At 61.9% G+C, this 13,910-nt stretch overlaps 1 protein-coding gene across 1 annotated transcript in view; it reads left to right on the forward strand.

Moving 5' to 3' along the window:
* Positions 1-13,910, forward strand: part of RBFOX3 (RNA binding protein, fox-1 homolog (C. elegans) 3) — a 275,085-nt gene that overhangs the window by 253,054 nt on the left and 8,121 nt on the right. Inside the window, exon 5 of the mRNA XM_014953196.1 lies at positions 13,398-13,649. Within this exon, the coding sequence (XP_014808682.1) occupies positions 13,398-13,649 (252 nt within the window). The remainder of the gene's footprint in view (positions 1-13,397; positions 13,650-13,910) is intronic.

The raw sequence follows: 13,910 nt of genomic DNA on the forward strand, positions 1-13,910 counted from the left end.
GGGGGGTGAGCCACTGGAACAGGTTGCTCAGGGAAGCTGTGGATGCCCCATCCCTGGAAGTGTTCAAGGGCAGGCTGGATGGGGCTTTGAGCCACTGCTCTAGTGGGAGGTGTCCCCCCCCCCCGGGGGGGGGGGGGGGGGGGGGGGTGTGTACGCAGGGAGGTGGGTGTCCATGCGTCAGACCTGGGGTGGGACAGTGCCTGAGCCCTGTGGCTGCTGGGGACCGTACTGGCCACTGGGCTCCTCCTGTGCTGGGACCCACATCTGGCTGGCCGGGGGGAAGCAGAGTTGGGGGTCCGTGGGGTCTGTGTGCAGTAACTGGCCTTATCCCCTCTGGGGGGGTGCTGTCCCCATGGAGGGGCTTGTTGGGGTTTGCTGTGTTTGTTCCAAGGAGGCCACTCGTGTCCCCCCCAGCCCCGGCATTTTCACCAGTGACGGTATTTGAAGGAATGACCAAGAAATGAAGTTGTCCACAAAACTTCGACCAGCGCCAGGGAAGATCCAGTTGCCACCAGGCTCTGGCGGTGCCAATGGCTGGTCCAAGTGGCTGTGGGCAACTTGCAGCTCGCTCAGCCCAGTCCAGTCCAGTTTCCCCCCATGAAAGCTGGGACTGTTTAGTATGAGGAAGAGGAGGCTGAGGGGAGACCTCATCACTCTCTACAACTACTTGAAAGGACACTGTAGAGAGGTTGGTGCTGGTCTCTTCTCACGGGTAATTAACGACAGAACAAGAGGGAACGGCTTCAAGCTCCAACAGGGCAGGTTTAGACTGAACATTAGGAAGGGATTTTTCACAGAAAGAGTGGTTGGGCATTGGAAGAGGCTGCCCAGGGAGGTGGTGGAGTCTCCATCTTTGGATGTGTTTAAGGGACGTTTAGATGCGGTGGTGGGGGATATGGTGTAGGGGAGGACTTTGTAGAGTAGGGTAGGTGGTTGGACTCGATGATCCCAAGGGTCTCTTCCAACCTGAATGATTCTGTGAGTCTATGAGGCTGCAGGGCCACCCCGGTCCCGGCCGTGGTGGCCGTGGTGGCCGTGGTTGGTGGCACTCGGTGTGGTGCAGCCACATGGTGTGCAGGAACCGCGCTCAGCACCGGAGCAGCCAGCGATGGCGGGGCAGGCGGCAGGACCACATCCTCCAGTGGGGCTTGGTGGGATGTTTGGCTCTTACTGGGCGCAGGAGGAGACTTTGGTGGCTGATGGTGGCCATGGGCTGCTGCTTAAGCAGTGTCTCTGCTGTAATTATAAGCCAGCAGCTGATTGCTGCAGGATGAGGCAGGGACCGGGAACGGAGCCGGGGACCGGGGCGCAGGCGGTGACGTGCGGGGCTGGACGTGAACACAGGCTGATGTTCAGGTGGCCCAAACCCACCACAGAGCTGCCCCCGAGGTGTCACCGGCCGGGGACATCCCCAGTGCCCGTGATCACACGGCGCTGCCCGACCCAGGGTGCAGGAGGCTGGGCTGAGAGAGCGCCCGGCTGGGAAACAGCCTCTGCAAAAAAAGCGGCTGCTTGGAAAATTCCTTTCCAAAAGGGCTGCTGCCAAGTTTAGCATATCGTATTTTTAGGGAGCAAGTCTATTCCCAGCGATATCGTAGCGTGTGGCAGCAGAGGGTTGGTTTCAGAGCTGGTTTCTCCCCCTGCTCGCATGTCCCGCCGAGCGCCTGCACTGCAGCGACCACCCCGGGCCTTAGAGCCCCCAAAAAACCATCTTTTCCCCCTTTTTTTTTTTTTTTATAGTGAGGTGGGTGCTGGAAGGACACCCAAGCTGGGGGAGGGATTCTGTGGGGATGGTGCTGGCAGCGGTGCCCGGGCAGCCTCCGGTGCTGCTGGGGATGGCAGGTAATTTGGGGACCTGTCGAGGTCAGCACCTGTGGAGCTGGGTCCCATTCCCACCCTCAGGAAACCCCCTCCATCAAAGAGCTGGGGGAGGAACTTGGTATGGGATGTAGGGCTGGTGGCCACCAGGTGCCCGGTGGTGTCCCCAGGGAGGTGGGGCAGGCAGGTCTGGTTCCTCCCACTCCCCCCTCTCCAGAGCTCTGGGCTTGTAGCACTTCATCATGATTTTCCCCCCTGTCTCTGAGCATCCATCCCTCACTGCTGGCATTTCCTGAGTGGAAAATGACACATAAGCTGACATGATCATCACCGTTGCAGCTCTGCCCTGGTGGCATTGTGGGGGGGTGGCACACCGGCTCCTCACCCCCCCCAACCAGTCAGGATGTGCGGGCAAAGCCCCTCGTGCAAGAAGGGGATGCCCAGGGAGGGGGAAAACAGGGGATGGCCATGAAGGTCCTGTGTCAGGGCAGGGGATGGAGAGCCCAGGTTGACCCGAGCAGATGGAGAACAACAGTGGGGCTGTCCCCAAGCATCCCAGAGGAGCCCCGGCACCAACTGGGGAGGGGAACAGCCCCCAACTTGGGGGAGATCCCATATCCCCCCTCCCAAACTCCAGCTGCACCAGCTCAGCATCTCTCCCCACCACCAGCCTTCAAAGAGCTCTGCTCTCAAATCAAAACCGGGGAGAAGAGAAGAGGGAGAGCGGGCGACGGTGGCAGCTTATTTTGTGATCTGCATTGTGTGGGGAGCTCTTAATTAGAGCTAATTAGACTAATTAACTTGCAAATGAGAAACTCGCCTTTTTTCTCTCCTTTTTCTTTCACCCGGAAAAAAAAAGAAAAAAAAAATTATTAAAAAAAAAAAGACCAACAACAAGATAAATATTGAGGCTAATTACTTTGTACCTGCCGCAGAGCAGTGGCTTCCATGGCACTGGCCATCGCCAGGACTTGGTGGCCAAGGCCCAACGCCGTCCTGGACGGCGTTGGACCTTGGCCACCAAGTCCTGGCGATGGCCAGTGCCATGGAAGCCACTGCTCTGCGGCAGGTACAAAGTAATTAGCCTCAATATTTATCTTGTTGTTGGTCTTTTTTTTTTTAATAATTTTTTTTTTCTTTTTTTTTCCGGGTGAAAGAAAAAGGAGAGCTCTGCCCCTGAGTTTGCAGCCAGGGATGATGGATGCTGGGTGGGATGCGGGGTGTCGGGGTTCTACTCCTCCGGGGATCTGCAGAGTCACGGTGAGGACTTGGTGAGGACCCACGGGGCCAGCGCTGCCACTGGGTCCTGCTGCTGGCACCAGCCCTGGCATCAAGGTGGAAGAAGAACAAGGTGGAATCTCCTTCTCTGGAGACATCCAAAACCTACTTGGACAAGTTCCTGTGCAATGTGCTGTAGGTAGACCCGCTCTGGTGGGGGGGTTGGACTAGATGATCTCCAGAGGTCCCTTCCAACCCCATATGATTCCATGATTCCGTGATTCCATGATTCCATGATTCCATGATTTTATGATTCTATGCACGTGGCAGCTCTGTGGCTGCAGAGCTCCATTCCTGGAGACTGTGTCTGTGAGATGATGGGATCCAGCGGTGGGGCTGGAGGGCAGTGGAGGCACCGTGGGGCACGGTGGCCTCTGCAGAAAGGGCATTGATCCCTCAGGTGCAGCTGGCATTGGCAAGTGGGCACGCTGGGCATGTGTGGGGCTGGGCTGCCGGGAAGGCATAGAGAGGTTTGGGAAAGCACCAGCATCGATGAACGCTGGGATGGGTGGGATGAGCCCATGTCCCAGCGGGTGACAGGGTTTGTGGTAGCATCAAGCATCCCCCAGGGCTGCGGGCATTGCCTGCAGGGGGTCGGGTGCGGTTCCCAAATCCCCTACGAGCCCCCGCTGGGTTCTCACTTTGCCCCCCAGCACCTTCCCAAGCATCCAGCTGGCTCCAGAGGTGCCCAGCTCCGGTGCCCCCTCCCAGTGGGTTTGCAGAGCATCAGCAGGATCCCTTCCAGCCCCGGCGTGAGCAGCTCTGCTGGGATGTCATCCCTGGCAGCAGGAACCCCTTGGGCTGAGTGAGGTGGGTGCTGGAAGGACACCCAAGCTGGGGGAGGGATTCTGTGGGGATGGTGCTGGCAGCGGTGCCCGGGCAGCCTCCGGTGCTGCTGGGGATGGCAGGTAATTTGGGGACCTGTCGAGGTCAGCACCTGTGGAGCTGGGTCCCATTCCCACCCTCAGGAAACCCCCTCCATCAAAGAGCTGGGGGAGGAACTTGGTATGGGATGTAGGGCTGGTGGCCACCAGGTGCCCGGTGGTGTCCCCAGGGAGGTGGGGCAGGCAGGTCTGGTTCCTCCCACTCCCCCCTCTCCAGAGCTCTGGGCTTGTAGCACTTCATCATGATTTTCCCCCCTGTCTCTGAGCATCCATCCCTCACTGCTGGCATTTCCTGAGTGGAAAATGACACATAAGCTGACATGATCATCACCGTTGCAGCTCTGCCCTGGTGGCATTGTGGGGGGGTGGCACACCGGCTCCTCACCCCCCCCAACCAGTCAGGATGTGCGGGCAAAGCCCCTCGTGCAAGAAGGGGATGCCCAGGGAGGGGGAAAACAGGGGATGGCCATGAAGGTCCTGTGTCAGGGCAGGGGATGGAGAGCCCAGGTTGACCCGAGCAGATGGAGAACAACAGTGGGGCTGTCCCCAAGCATCCCAGAGGAGCCCCGGCACCAACTGGGGAGGGGAACAGCCCCCAACTTGGGGGAGATCCCATATCCCCCCTCCCAAACTCCAGCTGCACCAGCTCAGCATCTCTCCCCACCACCAGCCTTCAAAGAGCTCTGCTCTCAAATCAAAACCGGGGAGAAGAGAAGAGCGAGAGCGGGCGACGGTGGCAGCTTATTTTGTGATCTGCATTGTGTGGGGAGCTCTTAATTAGAGCTAATTAGACTAATTAACTTGCAAATGAGAAACTCGCCTTTTTTCTCTCCTTTTTCTTTCACCCGGAAAAAAAAAGAAAAAAAAAATTATTAAAAAAAAAAAGACCAACAACAAGATAAATATTGAGGCTAATTACTTTGTACCTGCCGCAGAGCAGTGGCTTCCATGGCACTGGCCATCGCCAGGACTTGGTGGCCAAGGCCCAACGCCGTCCTGGACGGCGTTGGACCTTGGCCACCAAGTCCTGGCGATGGCCAGTGCCACAGAGGGCATGGAACCAGCATCATACCCTGGCACTTTCTCCCCCAAAACCCATCCCACCCCCGGGATTGGAGCAGGGAAGGGGGTCCCCTCCGTGGCACCAGGCGGTCCCGGCTCTTTTCCAGCTCTTCCCTCCCGGCATCTCTGGTTTCTCCCCCCCCCACCCCCTCCCTTGGCTCTGCCGCCGCAACACCCTGGGGGCTTTGTTAGCACAAGGGGGTTCAAATGTCTGATTAGTCTTTAGGAGATCGAGGGGTCAATTTTCCACAGCTCCTTCCTCTCCATTTAACTAATTTAACTGCGCGATTGTTACAAATTTCATTTTATTATAGCCCTGCTTCTCAGTCCAATTGAATTACCAAAATCTCATTTTCTCAGAAGTGCTGAATATGTAATTAGAGGAAAAATTATGCTCCTGACTGCCTATTAGAGAGGGCTGTGTGAGAGAGAGAGCTTGGTCCCGGGCGCTCGTGGGGGTCCGTGGTTCCCCGAGCACCCACCCCCGGCTGGTGTGATGCTGCACCACGTGTGATGGTGCCAGAGCCCCAGTGTGGTGATGGTGTGATGGTGACAGAGGGGCCACAGGTGGGTTCCTGGGTGGGAAGGGCTTGGCAGGAGTGGGGCCAGGGTCCTGGCAGTGCTGGCTGGGCTCCTTGAGGACCTGCGAGCCGTGGGGCAGGGTGTGGGGATGCTCGTCGGCGTGAGGTTGGTGGCCGTGGCCGTTCGTCCTGCTGCTCACCGTGACTTGAGTTGTGGATCCCACCAGGCTGGACTCGGCTCCTGGTGGCTCCACAGCTCAGCAGTGTGGGCTGGGACACCTGAGAGTGTCCCCTCCAGAGTCCTTCTGTGCCACGCAGGGTGCACCGGGGACCCTGCAGCCCTTCCTAGAGAAGCCAGCCCCTCTGCAGAGCCCCCAGCCCCTGCCAGCAGTGGGGAGAAGGCAGGAGCCCCCCAGGAACGCTGGCAGCAGCAGGTGGGTCAGCCTCCAGCGTGGCTTGGTCACCCTGGTGCACAGTCCCTGTGGTGTGTGTGTGTCCCCGCACCACGTGCTGCGGTGTCTGCAGGGCTCGGGAGGAGCAGGCAGCTCAGGGGGATGCTGCGAGGACTCGTGTCCTCTCCAGCCAGTCCCTGTCCCCAGGCTCTGTAGCCAAGTTTGTGCCTGGTGTGCCCGCCTGTCCCAGACCCTTTGGTGGCCGCTGGGGACCAAGGGCTGCTGGCAATGCTGGCCAACGATGCGTACACCGGGTGTAATAGCTGTGCCAGGGGGGGTTGGTCTGGGGATGCCCTCCAGGAGCATCCTCTGGGAGCTGCTGTGGGGGGCACCGGCGGCGATGCTGGGAGCTACTGTGGGTGACCCTGGTACCACTGGTGATGCTGGGAGCTGCTGTGGGTGACCCTGGTACCACCAGCGATGCCGGGAGCTGCTGTGGGTGACCCTGGCACACCGGTGATGCCGGGAGCTGCTGTTGGTGATCCTGGCACCGCCGGCGATGCCGGGAGCTACTGTGGGTGAGCCCTGGTACCACTGGTGATGCCAGGAGCTGCTGTGGGTGAGCCCTGGCATGCCAGTGATGCCGGGAGCTGCTGTGGGTGACCCTGGCACGTCAGTGATGCCGGGAGCTGCTGTGGATGACCCTGGCACCGCTGGCGATGCCAGGAGCTGCTGTGGGTGACCCCAGCACCGCCGGCGATGCCGGGTTCTGCTGAGGAGGGAGGAGAGTGCTGCGTGTCCCAGAGGTCCTCCCGCTCGCTGCAGGCCTGATCCTGGCACGTCTCTGGCGGTGACACAGCCCGGTCCCTCCCCGGCACAGCGGCACCGGTACGCGCCAACCTGGGCCATGTCAAACCACACGCTCATGGGGGGGGCAACCAGGAGGTCCCCCCCCCTGCCCCAAGCACCCCCGTCTCGCCTCGGTTACACAACATTATCATTTCATAATACTCTGAAATATACATGAAGTTGGCTGAATGCAGATGAAATTGCACCATTTACTTCATGAATATTTCATGCGGTCTCAGCGCCGAAGTTTCCGGCTGGTGGAGCCGGGAACCGGGGCCGGACCCTGCTCCCCCCTCCCCTGCCCCACGCAGGAGGTGACGGGGACACTGGGGCAGGTCTGTGCCCGGGCTGGCATCTCGTCCCCCTTCCCGTTGGGTATTGCATGGCCACCAGCTGCCGCATCCTTCCTCCGTGGGCAGAGGGGAAGCAGCCTCGTGCCCTGGCCATGCCTTGGCCCCTGGTAGCCACAGGCGGGTGGACGCTGCCATCGGGGGTGTCACCAGCTCCTCTCTTGCAGGGTCCTTGGGAGGCAGAAGGTGGTGGGACAGTGTGTGGCAGCCCAGAAAAATGGTCGTTTTCCCACGCCAGCAGGATGCCCTGCCTTCCTCCCACTCCTCCTCCTCCTCTTCCTCCTCTCACGCCCCTGGGGTCCTGCTCTCTCCAGCCCCACTGCTCGAGGCAGAGCTCCCGCATCCCCGGCAGATGCCATTAGCAACACTCACCCCCCCTCCTCGTCTCCCACTAATGAAGACATTAAGCGCGGTGGCTGCTACCTCCGGCCTCCGCAGCTCCTCACCTCCCTTCACAGCTCCATCCCAGGGGGGCGATTCCCCCCTTGTGCCCCCCCCTCCAGCCCTCTGCGGTGCCCCGATGGCCCCCGCTCTGGGGTGGAGAGAAGTGGTGACCCACTGCCATCTCCCACCGGCTCCCTGAGAGGTGGCTTGTCCTTCCTGAGGCTGGGGACATCCCGGTGGTGATGTCCCCAACCCCGTTCCCCCGCCGCAGCCCCGGGGCTCTGTGGTTGGTGCCTGCCCGGGGCCGGGCGCGCTGCTTTGTATGGATGGCGTGGCATTTTGGGTAATGAAATATTCACAGGTCAGTGATTCCTTGAGAAATGACGGGGATCAGTCAATTCCTTTTCAGGGAGTAATTTTCTTCCCCTTCACGGCCTCTGTTTCATGTTGACAGTCATTAGCATGAGCGAGCGGCTGGATCGAAGCGGGGGTGTGGGAAGGGGGGGACACACGTTTGTGGTTGTCACGCAGATGAGCCACGCCAGGCATGGCATCCCGGCGGTGACGGCACGGCCACTGGGTGCCCGGGGGGCACACGGGACCAGGCAAGGACCCTCTGGCTGCCCCCGGGGTGTTTTCCAAGCCCTGTACCACCCTGCTCCGAGGCAGCAGGCACAAGGGTGGATGCTGCCATCGGCTTCCCTGCCCCGGTGCGTGTCCTGCGTGTCCTGCCTGGCACAGGATGGGGTGGCACAGACCTGTTGCGGCACTGAGCAGTTGGCATCCTTGAAGATGGTCGCTCAAGACCCTTCTCCACTCTTAATCTGACCTCGGGGCTGTCTTGCCGTGCGGCAAAGGGATGCCCTGACAGCAAGTGAGGGCACAGGGGCCACTCTGGGACAGGGGAACGTGCTCCCTGCCTGCCCTGCCTGCAGGATGTGCTGCCCACTGAGGCGTTGCAGCTCTGAGGAACACCTTGGTGGCCACAGTGGATGCTGTGGTGGGGACCCCAGCCCCTCACTGCACCCCTCGGTGGGTTCCCGATGGAGGGAGTGGGACAGCCATGGGAATTGGGGAGCGGAGCTGGGCTGGCTGCCCCTGCCCCCCCCCAGGCACCCGTGGCTGCTGGCTCTTTGGTGCACGCTGCTCTCGGGGCTCCCTTTTCTCCCTGGCAGTGAGGGGGTGTGCGGTGATGGGACTGTGCCCCTTCCCCAGCTGCCTGAGGGGTCAGCATGCTGCTGGCCAGCCAGGCTGCATGTGTGTCATGACCAGTCAGTGCCATGCCGGGACCAGTCAGTGCTGTGCCAGGACCAGTCAGTGCCATGACGGGACCAGTCAGTGCCGTGCTGGAACTAGTCAGTGCCATGTCGGGACCAGTCGGTGCTATGCTGGGACCAGTCTTCCGTGCCAGGACCAGTCAGTGCCGTGCCGGGACCAGTCAGTGCCATGCTGGGACCAGTCAGTGCTGTGCCAGGACCAGTCATTGCCGTGCTGGGACCAGTCGATGCCGTGCCGGGACCAGTCAGTGCTGTGCCAGGACCAGTCAGTGCCATGCTGGGACCAGTCAGTGGGTGCCGTGCCACCCCTGCACCAGCAGCACTGTCCTGAGCGCAGCGCACAGGAAGGGGACATCCACCATCAGAGCTGGCTGGGTGGGGGTTTCCCTGGACTGAGGCCAAGAGCAGGAAGGGGACAAGGTGGCAGAGTGGTCATGAGGCTTTTTGGAGGAAGCCCTGGGCACGTGTGTGGCTGTGGGCGAGGGGAGCAGCCCCAGGATGGGCAGCGTGGCTGTAAATCATGACCGTGAGCGTGAGGAGATGCTGTGGGCTGAACGTGGGGACAGCTCGTTGTGGGGACAGCCACCGTGCTGCCCGTCCGTGGCTGGAGGTTGGTCATGAGGCTTTTTGGAGGAAGCCCTGGGCACGTGTGTGGCTGTGGGCGAGGGGAGCAGCCCCAGGATGGGCAGCGTGGCTGTAAATCATGACCGTGAGCGTGAGGAGATGCTGTGGGCTGAACGTGGGGACAGCTCGTTGTGGGGACAGCCACCGTGCTGCCCGTCCGTGGCTGGAGGTGGGTGGCAGCGGGTGACGGCAGCTCGTGAGCTCACACGCTGCACCTTGGCACCGCGCTGGCAGGACGCGGCGTGGTGGGATGTCACAGGGTGTCCTCTCGTTGGCACAGGCGCTCGGCTTAATTGCTCAGACGCGTCCTCGGCGTTCGGGGGGCTCCTGGTGGGTTATTTTCTTAAAAAAGGAGCAAATGTTAAAAACGGCGTCGTCAGCCCCGAGCTGACAGGCACAATCACCAAAGTGCGGCGTCGGCAGGAACCGGCCCCACGCGCTAAATGACTTGAAAGGAAATGGCCTGGATTGTGCTGAGGAGGCAGAGTGCGGTGGGGAGAAAGCAAGTGGAGCAAACAGAAAAAAAAAAAAAAAAGCAAAAAAAAAACTTCATTAATTAAAGAAACTCGTTAATGAGGGACATTTAATCAGCTAAAGATAATATCCACCCCCTGCCTGCTGCGGCAGCCGCTGCGCAGGGCTGGTGGCGCGGGGCTGAGATGAAGGCAGGGCAGGGGACGCCGTAGAGGGGACACCACGCTGGGGACCTTGGGGTCTCACTGACCCTGCCCCTCCAGAGCTGGGCTTGGGGAGCAGGGTCCCACAGCCAGCTGGATGGAGCTGCTCTTGGGGGGCTCCCCTGGTTGTGGGGGCTCCCCTGGCCCCGAGCTCCTCGGTGTGGGGTTCTGCCAAGGTGCTGGGAGGCAGCAGGACGCCTGCCAGCCTGCAGGACATGGCAGTGTGTACCTGCTCCCCTTGACAGCGGGGGCCTGGACTCCCTGTCCCAGCCCCTGTGCTGCTGTCCCGGGGGCCACCATGCTTTGGGTGATGGGGTGCTGCTCGTGCCCCCCATGCCCTGTTAAGTACTGTCAGCTTTGCTCCATCCTCGGTCTTGGGCACTGCACTAATCTCCCGTCTCATTTACTAAATGAGGGCCACGGGCCATTAATAATCAGAATTTCTCTTAATGCCAATGCGGAGAGCTGCCCCGCAAAGCGCAGGAGCATCCCCCACACCCCCGGGAGGGACGTGCGGTGCACGAGGAAGGGACGCCTGTAGGAATCCCCTGTCCCTGGCACCCCCAGGCTGGCACCACGCCACGGGCTCCCCGCACAGCTGGGCACCCCAAGCTGAGAGCACCCACCTGTGGGTCGGTGCCATCTGGCTGCCTCCCATAGGGTGCAGGTGGGTCCCCAAGACCCCCTGGGCGCTTGGTGGAGGGAGGGACTCAGGGAAGGGGCTGCTCCTGGTGCAGGCTGAGGGGCTGCTGTGGGGCTGGGGACCCAGAATCTCCCCCCGGGGGAGCAGGGGGTCCCCGGGGCTGCCCAGGGGCTGTTCCCCCACTGCAGGCAGCCCCAGCGGCTGGCAGCGGAGGACGCAGAGCTGAGCAGCAGCCACTTCCCTGTGACGTCAAGGAGCATCACACAGTCAAACCTGTCGCCATCCCCGTCCCCGTGGGGCCCTCGCCCCCCGGCAGCCCCCCGACACCGAGCTGGGCTGGAGGGAGGGAGGTGCTGGGAGCTGGAGATCTGTGCCTCTGCAGCACCAGCAGCCCCGGCGATGGCGAGCGGCGAAACAGGGGAACCTAATGGTCCCTGAATGAAATAATACTTGGGCTGACAAGCACTGCGACAGCCCTAATTAATAACAGAAATGAACGTGGCTGTCGGGACGGGCTGGCGAGGAGCCAGTGGGGCCCAAGACCTGGGCAGGTGGGGATGGTCCCTGTCCCGGTACCCGTCTGCGTCCCCCTGCCCGCTTGGCTTTTCCTGCCTGGGCAGTGGTAGCCATCAGCGCTGTGACGGTGGCTGATCCTGGCCGTGGTGGCAGCAAGGACGAGTGTCCAGCGTGGAGCATGCAGGAGTGCTGCAGGTGGCTCCTGCTGCTAGCTCTGTGCGCACAGGCAGGGAGGGTCGGGTGCTGGCATCAGGGATGTGGGCAGGGAGGATTGGGCGCTGGGTACCAGGGATGCAGGGAGGGACGGTCGGATGCTGGGCATCAGGGATGCAGGCAGGAAGGACCAGGTTCTGGGTATCAGTGATGCAGGAAGGGACAGTCGGATGCTGGGTACCAGGGATGCAGGGAGGGAGGACCAGGTTCTGGGTATCAGGGATGCAGGGAGGACCGGGCACTAGTATCATGGATGAAGGCAAGGAGGGTCGGGCACTGGGTATCAGGGATGCAGGCAAGGAGGGTCGGGCACTGGGTATCAGGGATGCAGGCAAGGAGGGTCGGATGCTAGGCATCAGGGATGCAGGCAAGGAGGGTCAACTGATGGCTATCAGGGATGTAGTCGGGGAGAATTGGGCACTGGGTACCAGGGATGCAGGCAAGGAGCATCAGATGCTGGGCATTAGGGATGCAGGCAGGAAGGACCAAGTTCTGGGTATCAGAGATGCAGGGAGGACCGGGCACTAGCATCAGGGATTCAGGCAAAGGCGCTGGCAGTGACTTGCAGATCCGTAGCGGGATTATTCACACTGGGTTCACGTGTGGTCCCCTCCGTGCCCCCGGCACGGGCTCCCCTGCCTCCCTCCCAGGCGTGACAGCCCTGCCAGCTGGGGGATGGCGGCTGGCAGTGTGCCCCCCCCCTTCCCTCCAGCTAGGGATGCAGGCAGGAAGGACCAAGTTCTGGGTATCAGAGATGCAGGGAGGACCGGGCACTAGCATCAGGGATTCAGGCAAGGAGGGTTGGTTTCTGGGCATCAGGGATGCAGGCAAGGAGCATCAGATGCTGGGCATCAGGGATGCAGGCAGGGAGGGTTGATTTCTGGGTATCAGGGATGAAGACAGGGAGGGTCAGATGCTGGGCATCAGGGCTGCTGGCAGTGTGACCGCTGTGACAGTTCGGTGTCTGCCCTCTCTCCGGGGCAGGCTCAGGTGGCGGGGCCTGGCTGAGCGCAGGATGGAAACCCTCCAGTGGAGGTGGGCTGGCGGGAAGCATCTGGGGGGGTGGGAGGGGGGGGGCTGCCCCGTGCACTGGCACAAGGTGGTCGCAGCCTCTCGGTGGCTGAGGGGGGCCGTGCGCCACGGTGGGTGTCTGTGCATGTGGCAGGTGCAGCACACGCGTGTGCAAGGGGGAGAGCACGAGGGCTGTGAGGGTGGATGGGGGGTGCGTGTGCAGGAGAGGTGCTGGCTGCCCCACGCTGCCCTCCCCGGCCCCATAACGTGCCCCCCCCCGCCAATCAACGGGCAGCCCGTGCTGCAGGTGCAGCTCACCCCGTTTGACCAGGGCACCCAGGCCGGCTGCATTAGAGCAAAGGGCCTAATTAAATATTTAGCAGTTAATTGATCCTTGCCTGGTGTTTGCCAAGGGGCCGTCAACACTCTTCCCCTCCCCAGCTGCCCTTCCCTTTCCTCCCCAGCCCCCCCCTTCCCCTTCATTTCCACCACCCTCACTGCCAGGCTGGGTGTGCTCTCGGTGGGCACTGATGCTGTGTGGTCCCCCCTGGCCCACATCGGGCTCCAAAGCCAGGGATGCTCTGGTTTCCATCCCTGGGGAGAGGGCAATGTGCTGGCCCCCCTAGTTAATCCCCACAGCAGGTTGGGGGGGGGTCCATCCTCGCACTGCCCTAGTGCACGGGGCAGGCAGGGTCCTGGAGCAGGAGAGGATGGGGGCTCAGCTGTGGGCAATGCATCCCAGGAGCTGCCACAGCACAGAGGGTCTGGGTGGGGGGGACACCAAAAGGGTATGGTGGGGCTTGGGGGGGTCAGGACCCCTCCCGGAGGCAGGTGGCAGCCCAGGCTTCCCCCCCGGGGACGCCGGTGGGTAAGGGGGCTGGCGCCGCTGTCTCGGCAGGGTAACCAGGACGCCACGGCTCCGCCGGACGCGATGGCTCAACCCTACCCCCCGGCCCAGTACCCCCCACCCCCCCAGAACGGGATCCCCGCAGAGTACGCGCCGCCGCACCCCCACCCCACGCAGGACTACTCGGGGCAAAGCACAGTACCGGAGCACGCCATGACCCTCTACACACCAGCACAGAGCCACGCCGAGCAGCCGGGCACCGACGCCAGCACACAGTCCATAGCAGGGACACAGACGGTACCGGTAAGGGAGAGGTGCCAGGGGGGGCAGGTGGGGGTCCCAGGGCAGTGCCAGGGGTCCCGGGGCAGTGCTGGGGGCAGGGGGTGTGTAGGGGTCCCAGGGCAGTGCCAGGGAGCAGTGGGTGGGGGTCCCAGGGCAGTACTGGGGGTGTGTGGTGGTCCCAGGGCAGTGCCAGGGATCCCAAGGCAGTGCCAGGGAGCAGCGGGTGGGGGTCCCCGGGCAGTACTAGGGGGGCGGTGGGAGTCCCAGGTGAGTACTGGGGGG

The sequence above is a fragment of the Calidris pugnax genome, unplaced genomic scaffold (genome assembly GCF_001431845.1).
Source record: "Calidris pugnax isolate Ruff unplaced genomic scaffold, ASM143184v1 scaffold9, whole genome shotgun sequence".
In the NCBI taxonomy this organism is placed as follows: Eukaryota; Metazoa; Chordata; class Aves; order Charadriiformes; family Scolopacidae; genus Calidris; species Calidris pugnax.